Below are 23,314 nucleotides of genomic sequence, written 5' to 3' on the forward strand. Positions count from 1 at the left end.
GTTTTTACTTTGAGGAGACAAAACAGACAGCTATTCATGCCCTTTTGACACTTTAATTAGTGCCAATACTGTATCATGGACCTAATTAAAACTCCCTGGATAGGGGAGGAGAAAAGGAGGAAAGGGGAGGAGAGAGAAAAGGTCAGCTGCTTGCAAAGCACACATAGTTTCCACTGCAGCAAACACTTTCTCCTGCCCAGGTCAGGAAAGCTCATTTTAATGGTGCACAACCACATACCCCACCACAAGTTAGGGTTGCTTCCATCAGTCTAAAAGATTTTTCTGCTTATACGCTGCTTACATTTGCTAAATTAATAGCACTTTCAATCATTTTGCTATAGCAATGTTTTTCTTTGCTCCTTTATCCTGGTTCCCATAGCAACAAACACTTTAGCGTGAGACTGCAATGCTGCTGCAGACTGCATCATAAGCACACTGTCAGCAGCATACAGCTGCCTGACAAGCCAGGATTAACTCAAGTCATAACCTCCACTTTCATGATACATTTACATCTTAAAAAATCCCAATATATTTCATTGGTATGACCCAGACTTTTAATTGCTATTAAAATTCTTCCTCTCTCCTCCAAAGGCAGCCCCTTGCATTGTGAAGCCAACGAGGAACGAAGCTTTTGCTGTGGTTCTTCTTGCTACAGTTTCCCTTGGAACATGCTCATTGTTATGGTTACCAAGTATTTTATATGGCACTGCCTGCTTGTAAACACAAATCTACCTGCATTTAACATGGCACATGCAGGTGGATTTACCAGTTGCCGAAGAGCAACTGCATAGTGAACTGATGTTTGGAGTCTTGGACTCCAACAATAACTTACTTCATCAACAATAACTTACTTCATCAACAACGAGCTTTTGATGACCATTCATTGGGACTGAAAAGACACTTGCTGTATTCATAAGAAAACAAACTCTCTCTGCTTATGAGGCTTGGAGTGGAAGCAGCAAAATTAGGGCACAGCAGAACACAAGCTATCAACATCACTTGGAACAAGCCTTAAAATTTACTCTCAATCCTCAACTATGTCTGATAACATCCACTAATAAAACCTTCTGACTTATGCTGTTCTAACTTAGATAAACATGAGATGAGGCTAACCCTGCAGCAATTTTTTTTTCCTACATCTGTCTGTCGGCAGTGATGCTAACTTCTATTTTAGCTCGGGAAACGCTGCCACCTAGTGACCACACATTGCTATACACTTTGCTCTCACTACAAAAGACTTCATTTGGATTCACATTTTTTCAAGTGCAGTTGATGATTCAAAATGAACAGTGACAATTAAATAATGATATTAAGGAAAAAAATACAAGAAAACCTTTACACATAAGATGCATTTAAAACAGTTGAAATGCAAAGCATTTATTTACATTATATTAAAATAGGAAAGAAAATACCCTACTAAACATCTTAAAGAAAGAAAAAATGGGGAAAACAAGGGACTAACTCATTTTCCTAAATTATCCTACAATTCCATTATAATTTAAATTCTGTTGCTCCTGCTACAGCGCCAGATTTGTCATCTGCATGAAAACAAACAAATTTAGTAGAAGAAACATTAACTTTCCACTGCTGAACTGGCCCTACACCCATCTTCTGCGCTGCCTACCAGTGAGGGTTTAGGATACAAGATAGGCATAATTTGTGAATAACTCATGCCTTTTAAAAGGCTGGAGACAGTCTTCAGTTCAGCAAATAAGGACGGCCAAAGACCAGGAAGGTCGTATCAAAAGCCTCAAAAGATAACGTGCTTGACTGAAGCATGTGAAGACACTTGTTCTTGGAGTGCTCATATAGGAACAGCAGGAAGCCTGCAAAATTCACACTTTTAAAACAGAATATTAACTTCCAGCAAAAAGGTCTGCTGCATGTGTTCTTTATAGTATTTTCATTAATCACTTAAATTGTTAGTTCTTAAAAATCAAAAAAGAAAATCTCTAAGAACCAATGTATCACACTCCATTACAGTGTTTGGATTTTTCAGTGCCAAGAAGATGCAAGAACAAAAGGCTTGGCTTCTTTGAAGTCTGTCACATCTGCTTTCTGTCCTCTGATGCTCATTTTTTCACTATATCAAGTGCTGTAAATCTTGCGTAAACAACGTCAGAACTGCGAAATAGTCTTTAATGCTAAAAAATAGTTAACAGTTAGAAGTAATTATTCCCAAAGTTACTGAAGCAGAATTCCTAACTTCGAGGGAGTTTCTTTTAAGAGTTCAAGGCTGAAATTTCAATACAAAGTACAAAGTATTTAGAACCTTTTCTGTCAACCTGTAAGTGTATGAGAACAGTACACTGCCAGAAGTGTGAGCTACAATACTCTAACTTATGTTTCTAAACTAATTTACTCATTACTCTAATTTATGAATCTGCAACTTATACCAGGTTTGACCTCTGTGATGACAGGAATTCGTCCTACAACAGAATCTAAGGTGGCATGCTTTAGTACCTTGTCAGCAGTTATGTAGGAAATAACAACAAATCATTACTCTTTCAACAAATCTTTACCACATTTATAACAAACAACTAAGGCTAAATCCAAAGTACTTACACCAGGGACCCTGCTTTGGTGCTGCACCTAACTCTTCTTATTGGCATAACAGAAAACCAAGGCCTGACAGCTCCGACTGGTACTACAGACAGATTCTCTCTTCCTTAGCTCAAGTACCACAGTAGTAGGCTGTCTGAATACAAGATTACTTTTTTAAATTATTATTGTTACTATTTTACCAATTTTATGATAAAGAGAAAATTCAGTAAGGGATCTTCAAATAAAGACTGAAACATCATCCCTACCTAGTGCTTCAGTTCCATGTTTTTCAGCAATTTCCAGCCCATACCTTCTCACACTGACCACAGTAAGGCTGGGAGAACTGAAAGGGTTTTTGGCTACTTTCTGATCTGAAAAAATGCTGTCGTGTTACTCCCATAATCATTTGTATAAGCTACAGTTAAGCTAGAAAAGCGAAGATACAATTGCAGGCTCTAATAAATTTTGAGTGACTACAGCTTAATTAGTAGGCTATTTCATTAAAAAACTAATTAGAAATGCAATCAGGTTGCAAAGTTTGTCCAACTATGTTTAATCTATTTTCATCAAAAAGGATATCTATAAAGAGTGCAGCTATTCTTAAGGGACAATAAACCTCTCAGTCATTAATAGTAATAAAATAGCAATGCAGTCAAACTCATTTTGCAAAGGTTAATATAGTCTGAAAAGCATTTATCCCAATTTTCCTGTTTTCAGGACATGTTGAAGCCCCAGAGAATCCAAAAATATATATTTTTTAAAAAGCTAGGTATTATTCTTGTGACACTTTAGGAGATCAGGTCTCTTCAAAAGCATAAAAGTAGGTTTGGGGAAGGATGGAGTCCCTAGCATTTTAACAAATGAATAGTGAAGAATACTAGCAGTCTCGATGCCGACTTAAGAAGTTACACCCCAGACAAAATGGACATTAGTGAAGGACACAGGAAGTAATACTTAAAAGTAATGTCTTTTTCTCTTAAAAAGCTGGATTTTAAAAGCCATCTTTATGGAACAAAAGCCATTGAGAACTCAAACTAGTTACAATGAAATCACATGCTGAAAATATGCATTAATATGATTTTAAAAATAACTTAGTCATACTAAGGTCACTACTTGTGGCCATATTCCCCTACAAAAAGATTCTCAAAGTCTCTAAGACAATAGTTTCAACAGAAACTCTGAGGAATCCGTTTCATACACAATTATGGAATTATGCTGAGACTCAACAAGTGCCTAAAAGACAAAGTGATACTTTAATTTCAAGCATACTGAATACTGCCAATTCATACAATCACTGGTGTTCCCACCCAACAGCACCTCTCACTTGCATACCCACCACCCAACATGTACATAAGGCAATAGTTAAAGCGCAAATACATAGATGAAGCAGGGTTCAAACAGTTTACTAGCTTTTATGAACGCCTCCTGGATGTGTAGAGGTCATCAGCAGCAGTTTCTTTATGAAGTTTTGCTTTTTCAGAAACAAAACTATCTCAGCTAAACACTTCCTTTTCATAATAAGATCATTACATTTTTCCTATGTTCATGTGAAAATTAAGCATGCAGGTCTACTGGCAGTCATCAAAACAGTAAAAGCATCTTGAGAAAGCTAATTAAAGCTAAGAACAAACACTTTCACCCCCTCTCCAGCTTATTTTTCCCCAAAAGAAGGATCACAGTATGTTCTGTTACGGAAAACAGAAAGCAACACTTACTAATCCATAAAATCATCTTACATATCAAGACTGGGCATGTGCTAATTAGCAAGCCAACACTGCAGCATTTTTGGGCTGTCTGTATCATGGATCACTAACCTCATATATTTCAACATTTACGCTGCTTGTACCACGTAAGCAGTTATGCAAAAGCTGCTCATGGAGAATTTAATTGCTAACTACTGTCCATGAAGAAACACAGCCTAAGATGTAATTGTTCTGTTTCACCTGGAAGTTGAGTCACCTTTAACACCAATTTCATTTGCTGAGCAAAGGCACTCTGGTAGAATCCCACTTTTTCATAAAGTCCTCTTCTGTAAAGACTGAACAACCGAAATGGAACACACTACAACTGAATGAGGTTTTAGCTTCCACATTTTCCCCACCTGGTCTCAGCTTTCCAAGCAGCAGTTAGTTATAAGAGGGGATGAAAAAAATGAAGGTTATGGAGGTAGAGACAATAGGATACTTTTGCACACCAGAAGTCTATAACAGACTCTCAAAATGGCTACCGACTCTAATAGCTCCCCTCTTACTGTTAATTTGGTAATGTATTTAGGTTATTATTTAAAGCTTACCTATTTTTTTTTGCCTATATTTTTCCACATTCCCTCTAAACAGAGATTTAATTTTTGGCATTCTCAGGCCATTTTTATTTAAACCTCTGAAATACTGAATTTACTTGCGGTTGCTTCACAAAATAGGGCGTTTGTGGGGTTTTTTTTTGCACTTTTTGTTATTATTGTTGACTTTGTTTCCCCTTCAAAAGCACCTGTGACAAAGTATCCATTTTCTCTGCAATAACTAGATGAAAAGAAAAATATTTTATCTATGAATTAATTTACTTTGCAACAATAAATATCCAGAATTTAGCTGTCTAACTTCTCTAATGGATCTTGTTTGGGAGGCTTAACTACATAGTTTCATGCTTCCTCAGGTTGAGATTTCCTTTGCAGTTTCTCTCATGCTGAATTTCTTAGCATTGGATCACACAATTTGAGGATACTTTTAACGATCCCATGACATTATTCACTGTAAACTTACAAATCTAACTTCACTGTTAGATTGCACTCAACCTTAATTGCACCCTAAAATTTATTTCTCATGGAACTCTACGCAAGCAAAGAATGCCTTCTCAGACACAAGAAAGGAAGAAGGTGCAAACATGTTCATGCACAAGGTTGACGTGCAATTAAGTACGTTATCTTTTCATGCCAGGAAGACTGTCCCATTGCTCTACCAGTTTGAAGACTGTTTGTGAAACCTAAGATAAAACACTATGGTTACCAGTGCCATTCTAGTAGCACCGGCTCAAAGACAGAATGGAAATATGATGTGAAGTTATTAGCACAGCAATAGCAAGAAATTGCTTTGTAGAGATCCCTCCTTGCAAAGGAAAAAAAAAAAAACATATGCAGGAGACATTACCAGTAACATTGTGCATTATTCTCCAGTAGCTTCTCCACCATGTGCTCTACTCTTACAAACCAGCTCGGCACAGCTTTGTATATTAATGGAGTATCTGACCTGCAGAGGGAAGGTGATGGGAAAAGGGAAAACACGTTAAAAAAACTCATTATTTATAAAGTACACTTTAAAATGCGGTTCTATGCAATTCTATACCTGACCATTTTCTCTGCACAGACAGAATTCATTGTACTTCCTGATATATTATCACAGTAACAGAGGTTGTTTTGTTGTGGGTGGGTTTTTTTTTTGGCTTGGGAGGGGGACATACAAACTGTTACACTCACACAGGCTACTATTTTAAAATCAACTGCTAAAAACTAAATAAATCCCTCACCCAGCAATTTAAGGAATTTCATAGCAAGAGAATCGTAAGAACAAACTATACTTGAATTTTCAATGTGTGTTCCTATGCAGTACAAAAATATGATCTTGGCTTAATTTTAAAGTGAGTCATTTAAGGCTTCTAGGTGAGCTCATTTTATATTTTTTACATCAGTATCTCCAACCTACAAAGCCAGAAAAGATTTTATCATCTTTTTACTATTTGTATTTTAAAAAATTGTAAAGTCAAAGATGGACTAGCAGTACCCAGGGTTAACTAGATGAACGTCCCATTCCAGGAGGAGAAAGAAAGAAATATCCACATAAGCATATAAAAGCTGTAAGTCAAAGACATCTTAATATATTCCTTACTTCAGCATTTAAGGCAATTCATACAAAACCCACATGGGGTGGGAGCAGATTGAAAACTTGGGATTACTTTGAAACAGGAATGCTGCGCTCTATCAAATGCAAACATACTAAGCCACGAAGTTTCACTTCTTAACTTAGTCCTAAAACCTAAAAAAGGGAATAGGTAACTCCTCCTACAGCAGCAAGCCCACAGTGAAAAGAAAGCTCACTGAAAGCTACAAGGTACTCCAAAAGTATTTCAGTTCTGAGCATCTTGTTTCAGATGTGCTGAAAAACGAATTGCCATCACATACCAGATTTTGAATTACTGGAAACAAGAACAAGACCTGAGAACAGTTTCTCAGTCTTAAAGTGCAAAGAGACTGTTGGGACAATAACTGGTACCCAACCAGTATCAGGAGTAAGCAGCTGACAGATGGGGCTGACAGAAGACAAACTTTAGCACAAAAGTAGTTTCAGACAAAAAGGATCTGGAAGAGGCAAGCAGATGAAAGTGCAAACATTTCCCAGGCTTTCAACCTAACACTAAGTTTCTAATACTTGATAACCGTTCCAAAGCACCCAGAGAGAACTGTTGCCACCTACATGAAAGGTAATAAGAAAAGGGCAGGTGGCGGTTTCCCTGAATGTGTTCGTTCCTGTAGCTCTACAGCCAAGCAGTGCCTCGACAGGGCGATTATATATATATATATATATATATATATATATACACTGAAAAACTGCCCAACCAGTAATATCTTATACAGGTCTGCCATGTGACTGGTGACAGTTGAGGAAAACAGATTGAATTATTTACAGCAAAAGTGGCTGAGAAATCCCCATTACTGGGCTGTTTTCCATCAATACAAGACAAGGGAAAAAAGGACCCAGACAGACCTTCAGGCAGAGATGGGTGCTGAAAAAAATCCTTTCTGCCTAAACATTCTTCTGTCTAAACTTAAGATTATTTTCTTTCCCCATTCTTAAATAAGCTAGGTCACCTTAAAGAAGACAAATAGGTCCTCCTGAAGACCAGAACTTATTCCCCTATGTAGTATGATAGTTATACAACATCTGCTACACCTTCTCAGTCCTAATTAAAATTACATACATATATATGCATATGTATGCATATTAATGTATCAAAGAATGAGCAAACTGAATCAAAAAAACGAAGAAGAAAAGGACAAAGCACGAACGTGACCACACTGCTCAGGAGTCAGTTACGGTGGTGAAGCTGGCTCAGGGAATATGTTATCTGAAAACTGTTGGAAACCAAGGCAGTACTATGGAGAACACTTGCTTGTTTTCATATTCCCTCCTACACATTCACTTCTGGACAATGTCATGCGGTCTATGGGGATACATGGCTGTTTGGTCTGATTTAGTACAACCACTCTTAGTGCTTCCATAACACTGTCCTTTGGCTCCAACTTCAGATTTGTGATTTTTCAGTACCTCACAAAGGACCAAGGTTGATGGAGTCAATTTACTGACAGTACAAGCTCAAAGTAGAAGGCAAAAAATGCCACAAATGCAGTGAAGAAAATCAATTTAAAACATAAAATCCCCTTTTCCACGTTACCCTCCACCCCCTGCCTCTCAACATAATAGTGCTACTCACAGAATTCAGAGAGAGAATCACACAAAACTTGTAACCCCAAGACCAGAGGCCAGTCTTTGTACTGTAGCTAACGTTTGCACTTAATCATAGAATGGCTTGGGTTGGAAAATCAAAGATCATATAGTTCCAATCCCCCTGCCACAGGCAGGGACACCACCCACTTCTGGAGGTAGTTGCACCTACCATTTCCTGTAGTCTTCAAAGAATACTTACATCAATGGATCTATGCATGGTATCTTATGGTAAAATTGAGCTGATGTTGAACAAGTAAATATTTAAATGGAGATGGTAGGTTCAGGCAAAATACTGGGATGATGAAACAGTGGAAAGCACCACACTAAGGACACAAGTTGAAAGCAGATAAAACTTAACAAGAACACCTTATTTTGGCAACATAAGAATATTTGGTCTTTTGCTATGGCAAGAAACTTCACAGTGCATGCCAAAGCATGACAGAGTCACCTACCCAGTCTCACAGCATCACCCCATCACATGCAGAGATGAGTTCTGATACCCAGGACCAGCACATCCTTCAGGGAATGCCAGTGGTAGGGTGCTTGCATAAGAATGTGTCCTTTAGAATTTTAATCAGAGGTGGCAAAGTACCTGAGCAAGATGCCTGTTCCTTAGCAGTGGCACAAAGTTAGCTCTCTGAAATCTTTGTAGATGAAAAGATCTGAGAGCATTTTTTCTGTGCACACTATACACTCCCAGTAGTTTCTCGTACCTGTTTTGGACTATACAGTGGTTTAAAACAGCTTACTGTGATCTTATTCCCTTCCATTTTTTTGCAATTTAGGAAGCAAATCACAGATAACTGACCATGTGCCATTAAAGAATGCTTCTTGGCTGTGCTTTGACTGGCTTAGAAAGACAAAGCTCTGTATCTGCCTGTGACAGAGCTTCCCAGTATTGCCTCCTAACAGGCTGGTACACAGCGGTTACAATGGACAGACGCTTCAGCTTGTTACCTTTGCTACCTTCCTGAGCTGTTAAATTGCTACCTAGACCAGATAAGCATTCAGGCTATCAAGATCTCACATGTCCACAAAGCAGTTTTTGCCAGTGATTTCCATTTTCAGCAATTCCAGTGAAGAGGAATTCTATCTGGAAGTTGTCTACCGTGTATTTAGCAGTGTCACTGTTTTCCACTCTAAATTTTCAACGTTAGTTGACAGAAGATTACTACATATCTTACAACAAAACGATAAGGAGAAGGACCCTAATTTGATATGTAGCAAGAGAAAATAACATTCAGGATTCAACAACTGCCTGGTTCCAGGGAAAAGCAGGAGCAATAAATAGTACGTTAAGAAGAAGGGCCCGATTTCAAAGTTCTTTTACTTTAATCAAAATAACTTGTAACTATGTTTGAAGTCAAAAACTACTCTTCTGCTTTTAGCATATTCCAATTATGGCTTGATTCTGATGGCAGTGAAATGAGTTTTTCAAGTAGATTCCATTATTCTGCTCTTCCCACCAGATAATTTGCTGCTAGGTGCTGCCTGCAACTTATCATCAATCAACAAAAATGTCAACAGTGTGGCAGGCCTAAGTATGTTCTACAGAATCAGCACTTCTGCATTACTAGTTTGTCTCCGAAGGGCATGACTATATATTTGAGTTACTACATAAAGAAAATAAAAGCGCTGCTTGTTTTTGGCTGCCATTAATCAAAAACTGTCCCTATTCACGAAGGACATAACAGAGTAATTCCCCTTCCTCCCTCAGCTAGCTCCTAGTCAGGAACAAGCCAGTCATGCTATTCAATGGCAAGTAAAGGTTATTCTTGCTGTAGTTGAAAGATAAATGCACACTGCTAAAACATCTCACCTAGTAGCGTTAGAGCAAGACACAGAGAAAAGCTTTCATTCACAACCATTTCAGTACTGATGCTGTATGCATCAGATATGACTAAAGATGTTCCAAGTGGCTTCAAATCTGAAATCAGATTTTTTTTTAAGTGTGTCTCAACTTTTAAAAAAAGTTTAATAAAATATTCCTACTAAAAGACTTCGGAGGTGTCCTTTTTTTTTTTTTAATAATTGACACCGTTGAGTCTTTTTTTGTATGCGTATATCTCAATTTTGACAACAATTGCGCGAGCAATTTTCAGGACACTGAACAATGCCAAACAACTACTCCTTAGCAAATCACTATTAGTATCTAGTGGGACAAACTGGGAAAAGCTATTCTGTAAGGAAAACCCACCTGCATAAAAGTCAAATCAGCAATCACCAGATAAACATTTTTGTCTTAATAGAAGACGAAAGCAATAAAAAGTACTAACAATGACAGTTACTCTTCTTCAAAGACGCAGTTAAAACCGGAGTGGATACTAATAAAAACATGCTTCATTTCTAGATTAAATTTGCCTAGCCTTCATTTCTCTCCTCTGAATATTTTTGTTTGTTTACTATACTGAGTGCCCATGGAGACTTGCACACAGTTCCCCTTCAACATCTGCAAAGAATTCCCAATCTGACAAGGACGGCTGGTGACAGGCCACTATGCTGAACCACCTACCTGATATTCCAGAGATAATCTTAAATTTCTAGTTGACAAAACCTAACCATTTATGCATTATACTTGCTACCAATGGGGAAGACAAATGTTAACTTCATGTTAATGTTTTATCAACAGTACAGAAGTTTCCAAATTATAAGCAACTGGGCTGCTAGACTCCAAAAAACAAGTCATTTTTAGAAGCCAACAACAAGAATTAAACAGCTAAAACAGACGATAACAGCTAAAATAGCCATTTTATCCAAAACATTAGAAGTTTGACCACAAACACATTAAACCATATACTTATTTGAACATGATAAATATTTTCCCACCACTCAGCTGTTTAGTAAACAAGTTTTTTCTCAGATGTATTAGAGCCATCTTCAAAAAACAATTAGCAACATGCAACTCTGAAGAACAAGTTCAAACTCAAAAAAAGAAAGTAAAATCTTAGCTGAAAACAATTTTCAGCACTAAAATTCCTGAGACTTATGGAAAAGAAATCCCATTTAATTGACTATGAAAGCAAAACTGCAGCCCCTCTGATTCAGTACTCTTGATTCCTTTTACTTTTAATCATGTTGAAAAAAATATTTCAGTAGGTTAAGGGAGGTTAAGGGAAAAGAAGCAAACCTGAAGAAACTATTCAGTTACAGCCCTCAATCTTAAGCCATATGCACTTCTCTCCTTACCTCCAGCAGAAAGGATAGCTGTGCTTATAACTACTGCTGTGAACCAGTCTGCCTTTCTCCTTCAGTAATTTAATGATGTTCTTATCTGCATCCTAGAAAGACAGAACGAAGTTTTCCTTGGGTAACAAATTTCACTATTTCAGTAAGCTACCACAGGATTCAATTCCAAACAAAAAAGACCCCTACAAATAATCCAGTATCTACACATACAAAAGTCAAAAAAACTTGCATAGAATCCATTTATTTATTGAAGAGGCACTGTGAAACAAATTCAAAAAGTTATTTGCTCCCCAAATCCTGGTATATAGCACCAGTCCCATATTACCCTTAATCTTGTTTCCACATACACTAAATGGTACAAAATTCATTTTTATTCTGTAGCACTAACACACTTGAGAACTCACACTATTAAGTCTTTTAAGTTGTCTGATTGTGCAACAGAAACTCACACAGTGCCTCTTACCTAATATTTAGACTTCATTCCTCTAATGTGACTGTTACAGAAGTTGAAGCATCTTCTGTTACACCTAACTAAACAGGATTCACATTCTAAACTGGGACTGAAAGATGTACCTTAAGAGTTAAAGACAATCTACTGGACAAATGCTGTCAAAATGAGATTAAGAAAGGAAAAAAAAAATGTATACAAAGGTTTTTGATATTGCAATATTCACAAGCTAAAAACAGATTCAGGACCCTAAGAATAATTTCCAAGAGCCTTAAGTTCCGATTCCTATCAGCAAGAAGGTGATAAGAATGTAGTCTCCAGTGTTGCCTTATTTGCCTCAATATACAGCAGGAAGCAATGACAGCTGTTTAAGGTCAAATACAATACAAGATTTTAAGCCTTTTACCTGTAAATAGGAACATGCTATCAAATTGTAGCAGTGGGAAACCCTGAGTGAAAAATAGATTGTTTACTGAGTACATAGAACTTATGAGGCACTTATTTCTGGATTTGTCTGGAACAATCTGGAGTTCCTTTGGTGCTACTTCCACATGGATTCTCTTGCATTTATTAGCAAGTAAATTCATGTTGCAATGTGTCCTCCAAGTGGGGAAAATTCATGGATTTCTCTCCTAGTTCTCTTCTCAGCTAATCAGCAACAGAAAAGAACACTTCTACATATGAATTTTATCTTAAATAAAGTAGCAATTTTCTTTCTCCAATACCACTGACCTTCACATACTGTCCAGCAAAGTCAGTCACTTCAGCCGTGAAGCAGCCTGATGCATCAACAGGACAAACTGGCACTGAATCTTTCTGAATTATATTAAAATCCACACAGACTCTGTAGTCATCCTACAAAACATACAAGTGCAGTAGATACAAGTTACGGAAGTCTAAAATATCCATTATAATATCCACTCCTGAAAAAAAAAATACAAAGTATGAAATGTGATGACTGGACAAGAACAGAAGAATATTCAAGCCTTTACTACACCAAAATATACCTAAGAAAGTATGTTATTTTACGAAGTTGTACTTTTATTTATCATAGAAATGATTACTTCTGTCAAGTATATGCATTTCTCTACTTCACCTATTAAAGGCATACGTGCACATGCTTCTGTGCACACACACGTATGTATATTTCCACTTACACATACATATATACAAATATTCAATGGCTTCAGGTTATTATTGCCTAGAAAAGAATCTGAAAAACACTGTCATGCTCTTGTACCAGCCAACAGAGACTTGTTACTGTTTAACACACAAGGCTGTATGGCATTTTTAGATGGCAGGTTGTTTTAATCAATTTAATTCATGAATTACAGATGAGAAATCCCAACTTCGAATTTCTTAATTTAAAGCTTTTAAATCTGTACTTCTCAATTTTTGTTGGTCGTAGGCAACGATACTGACCAAGAATTACACATGGACAACACCACAGTTTACTTTTCTGGCCAGCCTTTGTTTAATTCTTTAATTTACATTAGCAGTAAGGAAAAAAAAAATTCAGGACAAGAGAGTCGATTCAAAATTTTCATGCATGCTAGAAAACAGTGGTATGCTCAAAAGGAAAAGAGCAAACCAAAACTATTAGGGGAACAGGACAATTCAGATTTTGATTTCAATTTTGAAGCCAAAGTAAAGGCATGTCTTAACCAATCATTATTCCAGATTACCTGGTTTTTTGCCCTGAAGGTGAAATTACTTTATTGGGGGTTGGAAAGAAAGGGAGATGGGGACAGTTGCAGATCAATCTCTCAACACATTTGCAGAACCACTTTACTTCCCCCAAAGAGCACGGTCCTGTCTAAGCCTATATCCAGGAAGGTTGCTTTTGTGTCTTACAGGTTCCTATATTACTGCTCTGACAAAACAGGGAGAAAAACACTAATTTAAGGGTTAAAAATTGTAGGTTTTATTGTGGTGTGAAATGGAACCTGCGGTGACCCTGTCTGTCTAAACTGGCTGCAGTTGAACTGTTAGCCTCCTCTTTGCTTAGAGTTCATTTACCTTTTGGGAAACAAGCACACAGCAGCTCTTGCAAAAGAGCTGCACTCTAAAGCAATTAGTCCACCTTGATCAAGGAGATGATATCTGAAGCAAGTGTTCAACTAAGCATTAGACACAAGTGTTTCATAGCTAGCTGAACTACCTTTCCCTAGATGTAACCCATACCAGTGAGCTGGCCTTTGGAGTGACAAAGCAGGATTTCCAGACTCCACAGAGGAACTTTCTCCTACATCTTCTACACTACCCACTAGCTCCTACCAGCTCCCTCAAGCCAGGTCTGTTGACCCAGACAATATTTTAAAGGGCACACTGAAACTCGTCCATAGCAATAGTGAGGCTGGCTTCAAGTACCAATGCCTTACATGCAGAAACGAAAACCCACTTCAGTCACAGCACTCAACTGCTCTATATACCACAGCCTCTCCTTCTCAGCTGCTGTGGACAGCCATCACAGTTATTCAGCCTCTCTTTGGTCTACCAGCTACTTCGGTCAATAGATTAACTGAGACAAGCCCGTTCTCAGATGACCTTTCATCAGCTGTTCTTTCTGAGATACAGCAAGCAGACCGCAGTGTTAATATGTAGGCCAGATGACAGAACTAACGTCAACCACAATTTGGCAATGAACTGTAAAAGGCTTTGAAGCAGCAGCCAGCATTGAGTACATCAAAGCCTGGCACGCTGACAACCTAGCTAAAACATACTAACAAACCTTCCACTTCGCAGGACCTATAGGTCAAGATGTGGTTCAGTTTGGTTTACATCACTGAAGCAGCCAGTGATATATCAAGGGTTTCCTTTCTTTTGAAAAACTTGAACTTGAATGCAAAAGTTCTACAGACTGACCTGCCATTCATTCGATTTAATGGAGACTTGCTTCAGCGACCATAATTCAGGAATATATTCAGGCACATGTAGAAATCCACAAGTGCTAAACCCCACTGGAAAACTAAAACAAATTTCAATTCTTTCCAGGACTGAGGTCATAGTGCTGTTCGCTTTTTTTTCCTTAAATGCCTGTCACGACTAGATCTCTTCAAAGATTACAAACAAAAGTCAAAATGAACAAAAGAGAAGCTATTAAAAATTCATTGATAAGAATAACTCAAGGCTTTTCTACCTGAAACTTGAAAAAAACTAACAAAAAACTGAAGTCAAAAGGTTTACCTGTAGCACCACTTATACAAAAAACAAGTATACTTTTGCAATGTATTGAAAAGAATATGCAACAGCAATGTATCTATGAAACATCTATGATTCATGCCAAGCAGGTGCTGGAATTACAGGGTTTGCAAGCAAGCTAAACTGCACCTAAAACTTTTAAGTTGATGAAATAATGAAATGTCTGAGCAGCTCCATTTTAATGTCATGTTAATCTGGAGGTACAATGGATTTAAAACGTTTTTAAGCAGGTTTGTCTTGCTGCATGAGCTTTAATTTTGATTTCTTTTGAACCAAAATAAGTGCTTTCTCATACTGCATCACAGCTTGTATTTGGCAAAAACATCAGACAAGACAATAAAACTACATATTCTAGAACTAAATGAAGGTGAACTTTTAATTTAAAATGTTGTTGGAGAAGGATATATTTCTAAGCTATTATCAGATTGTCTACTAGTAAGAAGAATAAAAAGGCCTTACTTTCAATCACTATTTATCAGAAGAACTTACTTATATTGGAGGGAAGGAACAGAAGAACCAAGACAACACTTCTAAAAGACTGTGGTCTTTTCCTTCTGATGGTAGCATATCCAGTTAACACAGGTCCATATCATTCATTATAAAGTCTAGCTGCTCCGCAGCTACCACATGCAAAGTTTTGTTTGTGATCTTAGTGTACTTTTTCCTCACACAAATACTCTATGCATTTTTTCCTTTGTAATGCATTTAACATACTGTCATGTTTTCAAAAACCCTGGTTTTAAAAAGGCAATTGCTGACTTCCCAGGAGAGACAGAAAAGATTTTTTCCCCCTTCTGTGTCTACACAAGTCTTTGTGTGCTTTTAACAGAATCAAACAGAAGATGGCAGATAGTCCTTGCTCTAACTGGCTGGGCAGCCTTTCCAACAAGCTGTTTCCAGCAACTAGAAAATACACAACAAGACATTCCAGCAGTCAGTGGAAAGCTTCTTCCGGAGTTCCTTCTCTGTTAGTAGCCTTTACTCTTCTTTTATTCCATGTCCTACAGCAAGAGTTCCTGACTAGTCCTGGGCCAGGACTGGTCCTTTATCCCTCAGTTAAATCCCTGCAAGGCTTACTTATAGGGGAATATCTGAGGTTTAGGGAATGTCATACGCTTTAAACTCCTTAAGACACCCTATCAGTCACCATGAATTTCTTCATTAACCAGTAAAATACTACAGTCTTTTTTTTTTTTTAATTTTTAAAAAGTCACAGCTGTCTTAAGCCAGGACATCTTTTCACATCAATGTTCATCTTGACAAGACAAACAGAACACCACAACAGATGCAGCAAAAAAGACAGGAAAAGATGGGATATTTTACATGAATACAAAGAGGTCTGTTATTAATGCCAATGGTTTCAAGAACTATGATAGAGATTGTAGTTCAGGGACTGCTAATTGCTAGACATTGGCAGCTCTATTACAAGTTTTTTGAGGGCATCTTTGGATAATGGCTGAAGACAGGACACTATACAAAAAGGACAATGAGTCTGAACTAGTGCAGTTAATTCATGTGTCTAAAAATTGAACTGATGAAATTAATGAAAAATTATCCCTCTTAACCTTTGCAAGAAAAGACTGAAGGAAAGAACAATAAAGTTTCTTAGTAGACAGAAAAATGGAGTGCAACAAAATCCCTTCATACTAAGGAATAAAGCCTTAGCACAAAAGCACTGGAAGCATTTTTTCAGGCCCTCCAAATGCACAAGTAACAAAATTGAAACACTGAAGAAGGGCAGCATGTTGAGCAGAACTGCAGCTACCATCCCAAACGTATCACTTACCAGTGCACCAGATCATTTATTCTTGAGGCTGTAAATTTAGACTTTTGGAAAAGCTAAGATCAACAACACTTGGAAGATAAGGTGGCAAGTTCACTTCACATACCTCAACAATAACCAAGAGACATCTAAAATCCCCAATCTAGCACACAAGTGTCACTAGTGTATGCAAGAACTCACTAGAATATGATGATGCTTATATTTGTGAGTAGCAAACAGGACGACTGTTTAATTTCATAGTCACCCTGACAGTCAACAGTAGCTGGAAAGCCAAGCAATGTGTGTTGGAACAAAATGGACATAACAGATCCATAAATTATACTTACAGCACCAAAATAGGGGGCCTGATGGACAACACCTGTGCCTTCCTCCTCCTTCACATAACTGTCCACTAACACAGTAAAGGCACCTTTATCTTTGCACTGTAAAACAAAAATATGCTTGTCATATATACAGAAAAACAGAATTATTAAGAACATGGAAGAGCTACTGGTTATACTCTAGAATCAACAACTGCATCAGAAATAAATGACACACATTAAAATATGACATTCCTAACATTATGTATCCATTTCCCATACCTAAAACATCTAGACACTTCATTTAAACAGCATCAACTGTGATTAAATCTAAGACCTCTCAAGAAGGCCTAACAGTCAATTAATCTTAAAGCCACAGATCTTCACACAGGTCTGTGCTTAACAGAATACAAATCAGTACACTCTTGTAAGCGAGGATACAATCAAGACAGCTACAAGCATTAATTATACAGAAGTCTCCTTCCATTTTTATATGTCCATTCTACCTTCTAAATATTAAAGAAAACCTTTGCTTTTATAGTAATACATTCTATTTCCTCCAGAGAATGAGCAATTCAAGAGAACTCAAGAAAATTCAGTGATCAGTGAGTAAATAACAAAAAATAAAGATCTATTTCTTATTCCTTAATGTAAAAGTGGTTAAAAACAGTACTGCAGATAGTTACAGCTGAATTACATGTGTTACAAAATATTATATTTGGCATGTTCTGAAGGGGGATATTTTAAGACAAGACATCCATTCTAAGAAAAATTGGTGTATGCCCATCTGCTCGTTAAGAAGTACAGCAGGACTCGAAATAATTTATCCATTCTGAACCTTTACTCCCGTAGTACAGTTTACCAGATTCCACTAGGTATTTGTCCTTTCTCTAGAAATAACAGGTCCTTCTACCTACAGACATTTCCTCAGCTTTGTGCTGACTTCAGCTCATGCTTCAAAAACAGATGGTAGTCAGAAATGACTGAATCCCTTGCCCGAATTAACAGCTGCTTGTCCAGCAGTACTGTAATCCATTTCAACTCTTTGAAAAATTTAACCAGTTTTTAATAAGAAGTATTGCTGGGTTTTCTTTTTTTTTTAAACCCATCAGTTCTCCACCCTATTTCTTATTACTATATATTCTATTACAGTCTGCAGTGCTATTAACTACAGTAGACTTACACAGCACGTAAAAGTTGCACAGATGGACACCCATAAAGGCCATATATAGTAATAGTTATTTTACCAAAGGTTTTTAATTGTTCAGCAGAAATCATTATAACTGCAACAGTTATCCACAGTCATTTTCTTAGGTATACAAAATCTGTGGAATTTAAAGGCAGACAACAAACTCTCCAGTTGAAAAGTTGAGAGCATACTGCTTACCCAATAACAACTATATAAAGTTTTGCTGCAATCTGAAGCCATACTACTATTTACCACTGAAATCTTACCCTGGTTGTATTTAAAACTTTAGGAAAAAATATAGAAAACGGCCTTCTGTTTTTCAACCTTTCACTAGGGTTTTGAACTACTTTAATAAAATGCGGCTTTTCTTATTAGGAGACAAGATTTTAAATATAAAATAAAATGTAAAATATAAGCAAGGAATATAAACTTTTTTACTTTTGTCTTTGTGTACTATGTCAAATACTGAACTTGTTCATCCTACTTACCTGTATGAAATATTCAAAGAGCGGTTTATATTTTTTGCCTTTAAGCGTAATGCCAGGAAACCTGAGGAGAAAGATTTAAATGAACACAGATTTAACAACCTGAAAACTACTCAGCTAGCACCAGTGCTGTTTTTCCTATCTGCTTTTCTCCCCATCCCTATCAGAATTCAACACCATAAGGTAAAGAAAGTTTCTTCTAAATAGTTTGCTTCCCACTTCTAGATCTCTTTGACAACTTGAGCTTACACAAAAAACACATCTTAATGCATCTCTGCTAACAGAGAACAGGTACACTCCTTCCCGATGCTCTTCCAATCAGGCAACCATTGTAAATTAACATAGAAATTAAACATTAATAACAACTTATTTCTGATAAAGCTGTTGGCAAAAATTTTATTTTGATAACAACAAAGCGCTATAGCCCAGTGTGTTCAAACACAACTAAATAAGCACTGATCGAAAACGTCTACAAGTTTTATGTGCAGAAGATTACGATCCTGAGTATTACAGTGTTTATAGCTCAGATGCTTTATTCCTTATTCTAAAATTAGGCATCTAAGCTCCCCAGAGGCATCTCAAAAGATCCAATACAGACAGGACTCACTGGGGAACCAAGCCAGACAGGAAATGCAAGACAGATACAGTCTGTGGATCTGGCCCTCTTCAGGTTTCTGACTACAGATGGCAAAAATGGTAATTGGATTGCGATTCGCCAACCACAACTCTCCTGAAAGGGCTTAAATCTTCCATTTCAGGAAAATGTCTAGTTAAAACACAACTTCATCTAATAGATGGGTTACCTCTCCAGATGTGTCACAGCTGTGGTCTTTCCCTATACTCTTCCTAATTTACATCCACATCTTCCAAACAATGGTCAAACCATGCAAGCTTTGACTAATTGAAAGTGGGAAACAGCTTGAAAGCTGTTCCGTTGTATAAAAAAGAAACTCAATCAATATTTAATGCCAAGTTAAAGAGCATGACTCCTCAGCTTGGCATACGTAATATCCACTAGGAAAAGGGGAGATTTCTATTTTAAGCCACGGCTTCACGGATGGTTTCAGCATTTTATATTACAAACAGCCTTAGGAATGTTTGAGGTGCTTAATCAGGATCAGATGAGAGAATAGCATCCCAGCGCTCAGCCACGAAGATGTGAGAGTGCTCAGACAGAACATCAAGCACTGGAACTGCTTAAAAAAAACAGTTAAATTCCTACTTAACACAAGTAAATTAAAGCAAAGGGTTGTGGATCACATTCCTTATTTTCCCTTTTGATTTCTAAAATATTTTACCAAAGTCCTGAACTTCAGGCTGAAAATTTGTATCTGCTTTCTTGTAACCTAAATTATACTGGCATAACAGAGACTAGATTAAAATCTGATTAAAAAACAGATGAGAAATCTATAATCAAAAAGGAGACAATGCTGACGTGCTGTAAAATAGTATAAAGAAATGAAGAGTTTAATATGTAAATAAACTGAAATGTTACACAAAGGGAGGAAAATGTTCATCAACCATTTCACATTCACCACTGCTACACAAATCAACAAACGGCTAAAAGTGGTGGCATATATCAAGACCAATCCACTTGTGCGAAGTAGCGCAAGTATTCTGATAAAGACAGTAGCCATCTCCCTAATGAAACAAAGGAGATTTACTCCAATTTTCTCTCACAAGAAACACTAACTGCATCTGAGAGGAAAAAGGGAAGAAAAGCAGCCAAGTCGGGTTTGAAAGAAAAGCTGGGGATATTCAGATACAGAAAGTTCAGATACAGAAAATTTTTAATATAAGATTATTCCACGACCTCAGCCTGCCACCTAGTATGCAGCAAGTGTCATGAATCTCTCCCTTGAAGACCTAACTGCTTGAAAATTTAAAAGGGAACTAGAAGGAAAAAAAGTGAGAAAAATAAGTAGAAAAAGGAAAAGTTCATTTCCATGAATTTACATACTTTTTAGATCTAAATCTTCAAAAGATCCATTGAACTACCAGCTACCTCTTCTCTCTCATTTCATGTTTGAGACAAATGATTTATTACATAATGTAAAAAATTGTAGTATGACAAAAAAAAAAAAACGTCAGAGAAGACTGTAGCACTAATATGGAAAGAGGAAAAAATTGCACTCTGCAAAGAGAATAAAAGTTGCCAGCAGCCTTATATTTAGGTACATAGAGGTAAAAAATCAAAAGATGAGGAAAAAAAAGTTAGAAATACAAGTAGCCAGGGATAAAAGCATCTACAACAAACTTCTGTATGACTGTCTTACAGCAGGTACAGACCTATTATTCCACAATTCTGATGAAGAGAAAAACACAAGAAGGAAGGCTAACATATTTAATGCATTCGTTGATACACGAAATGAATGATGGCAGCGCTACTGAAATTTAATTTGTAGAATTCCACGAAAAGAACAATCCAGGACCAAAGCATAATAGACCTACAAATGGAATGCATCTACCTCACTTATTTTCAAGTCTAAGAAATGCATTCCAAAATAGAAAATAGAGTACTTTTGGTAGAAACTTTTTTTTCCTAAACACTAAGGAAATTTCCAAAAACTGGAAAGAAGCATGGTACCTAGACTTCAAGAGGAAAATGGGGCACTGATGGACCTAAAAAAAGTCAGACCAAAGTAACAACTTGATTGAAGTTTAAGTGATCAGTTTAAAAAGAGTGAGTGCTAAACACACAACATGAATTTGTCAAGAATAAGTCACATCAAACCAAATTACTTCCTTTGTTAGGCAAACTAGCTAGCTTGAATAGCAATCAAGCAGATAGATCCAAGTTTTAGTGTTGGTTTTTGATACTTTCCCATGTCATTCTGGCAAACACAAAATACAAAAGCATTGTAACTGGGTGACTGTATGTTTACGTTTCCAGTGGTATCCTAACACTGACACTATTTGGTGTTTTTATTGATGAATGAAGGGAGAAAGAAAAACAGAGGAAGCAAATCTGGAGATCAGGTGTTCTGTCCACAGTGAAGAAAGGAAGCACTGAAAGACCATCTTTTTAAATTGAGTACCACCTCAAATGACTACAGCGTACATGACAGATGATGTCAATTCACTTTGGGGACAGTGCAGGGACAGAGGGGAAAAACAAATAGGAATTACTCAATTGTCATAGTATGAGCATAAGAGTAGAAAACAAGCAGGTGTTCTAGCTCTATATTCCTACAATTCAATTAATACATATAATTGCTTAGCCTCTTTTCACATGTGTGCACGACACACAATTTTTATTTGAAAAATGCTGATGTAAAACTTTCAACTGCTTGGGGTAAAAAGACAAAAATAACTAATGCCAGTGAAGAAGGACTGTCATTCACAATCTTCTAGCTTTTTTCTTTAAAACCATTGCACAGGACTGAATAAAGCCAAATATTTATTATTACCCCTTTATCAGACTGATTTTTTATACAAAAGATTTAAAAGAAGCAAAGCCACATGTTCTAAGAGGGCTACATAATTTAATACTTGTGTTCCCTATCCAATTTATTAAATAGTTCGTATTTTTCAATTCAACCAAGATGAATAAGCAGTTTTCAGAAAGCATAACTGCCACTAACTACTTAATTTGGGTAGACAATTCTGCAGAAGCAGTATTTGTTTGCTAAAGACAATGTTTTTCTTGTCCATTTCACTTTAAGTACTTAGACCATTTTTTAAACTTGTTACACATTTGCACAATTTCCTATTTTAGAGACTTCTAAATTAACAATGTTTTTCATAAAAATGGTGGAAAAACAAACAAAATTGAAGGAAAAATGGACTAAGGTTTTTTTTTATTTTTTATTTTTTGCTGGAATACAATAATCCAATGAAACTTTTATTCTATTTGGAGCTTCATATTCAAGACAAATTTGTCATAGCAACTTCCAATCCTTTATAGTTTTTTTGCAAGGTATACACACAAAGTATCACCACATAGGGAAAGTCATCTTTAGGCAACAGCAAAATTCTACTTTTTGAAACACTTAACTTCTGAGCTATAAAAATACTGGACGTTAGCAAGTATGTAATAATTTATGTACTTGCCTCTCCAGTATCTCATATTCTGTGTCAGATTTGTATAGGGCTATAAGCCTGGATTCCATCAAGATGTAAATCTTTCCTGTGGCATTATCTAGAATATAAGACAAAGCAAAAAAGTTATATAAATCTCACTTGAATACCCTCATTTGCACCATTACAAAACCTTTCAGTTTATGCAAGATGGTATGTTAGCTATAAAACTGCCCAAAACAGTCTTGCTGATCGACTACCATTTTCCACCTCTTTCTTCCCCATAATGTGACTACCATTAGCCATCTAACGTTACAGGTTAAGAGAACAAAGATGTTCAATTACTGCAATTTAGCTGTCACATACCAGTAACTTGCTCATGAGCCTGATCCCCAGGAACAGGAGGGAAAAGAAAAAGCTAGGGATACCCAGCCACACCTTCCTGCCTTTCAAATATAATGTGACTTTAAGAGGTCAAATAAGGCATTTGTTCTTGTTCATTATTTCAGCTATCAATATTTATTAGGGAACAGCCCTCAGAATGTATGCAACAGATAAAATAAAAAGAGCACAGCAGTTGGAAACCATCAGCCACATGGGAAACATATCTCATTTTTTACAATAACACTGATCCAGTCCCAACAAAGCACTAAATGTAGCATAA

General features: G+C 36.8%; 1 protein-coding gene across 2 annotated transcripts in view; it reads right to left on the reverse strand.

The window, feature by feature from the left end:
* Nucleotides 1-23,314, reverse strand: part of IARS1 (isoleucyl-tRNA synthetase 1) — a 201,289-nt gene that overhangs the window by 61,468 nt on the left and 116,507 nt on the right. For both annotated transcript variants that reach the window (XM_040569172.1, XM_040569173.1), the window contains exons 9-14: nt 22,684-22,771; nt 18,634-18,694; nt 16,984-17,079; nt 12,406-12,528; nt 11,226-11,317; nt 5,688-5,786 (exon numbers count right to left, since the gene is read on the reverse strand). In XM_040569172.1, the coding sequence (XP_040425106.1) occupies nt 5,688-5,786; nt 11,226-11,317; nt 12,406-12,528; nt 16,984-17,079; nt 18,634-18,694; nt 22,684-22,771 (559 nt within the window). The remainder of the gene's footprint in view (nt 1-5,687; nt 5,787-11,225; nt 11,318-12,405; nt 12,529-16,983; nt 17,080-18,633; nt 18,695-22,683; nt 22,772-23,314) is intronic.

Source organism: Cygnus olor, chromosome 10 (genome assembly GCF_009769625.2).
Source record: "Cygnus olor isolate bCygOlo1 chromosome 10, bCygOlo1.pri.v2, whole genome shotgun sequence".
NCBI lineage: Eukaryota > Metazoa > Chordata > Aves > Anseriformes > Anatidae > Cygnus > Cygnus olor.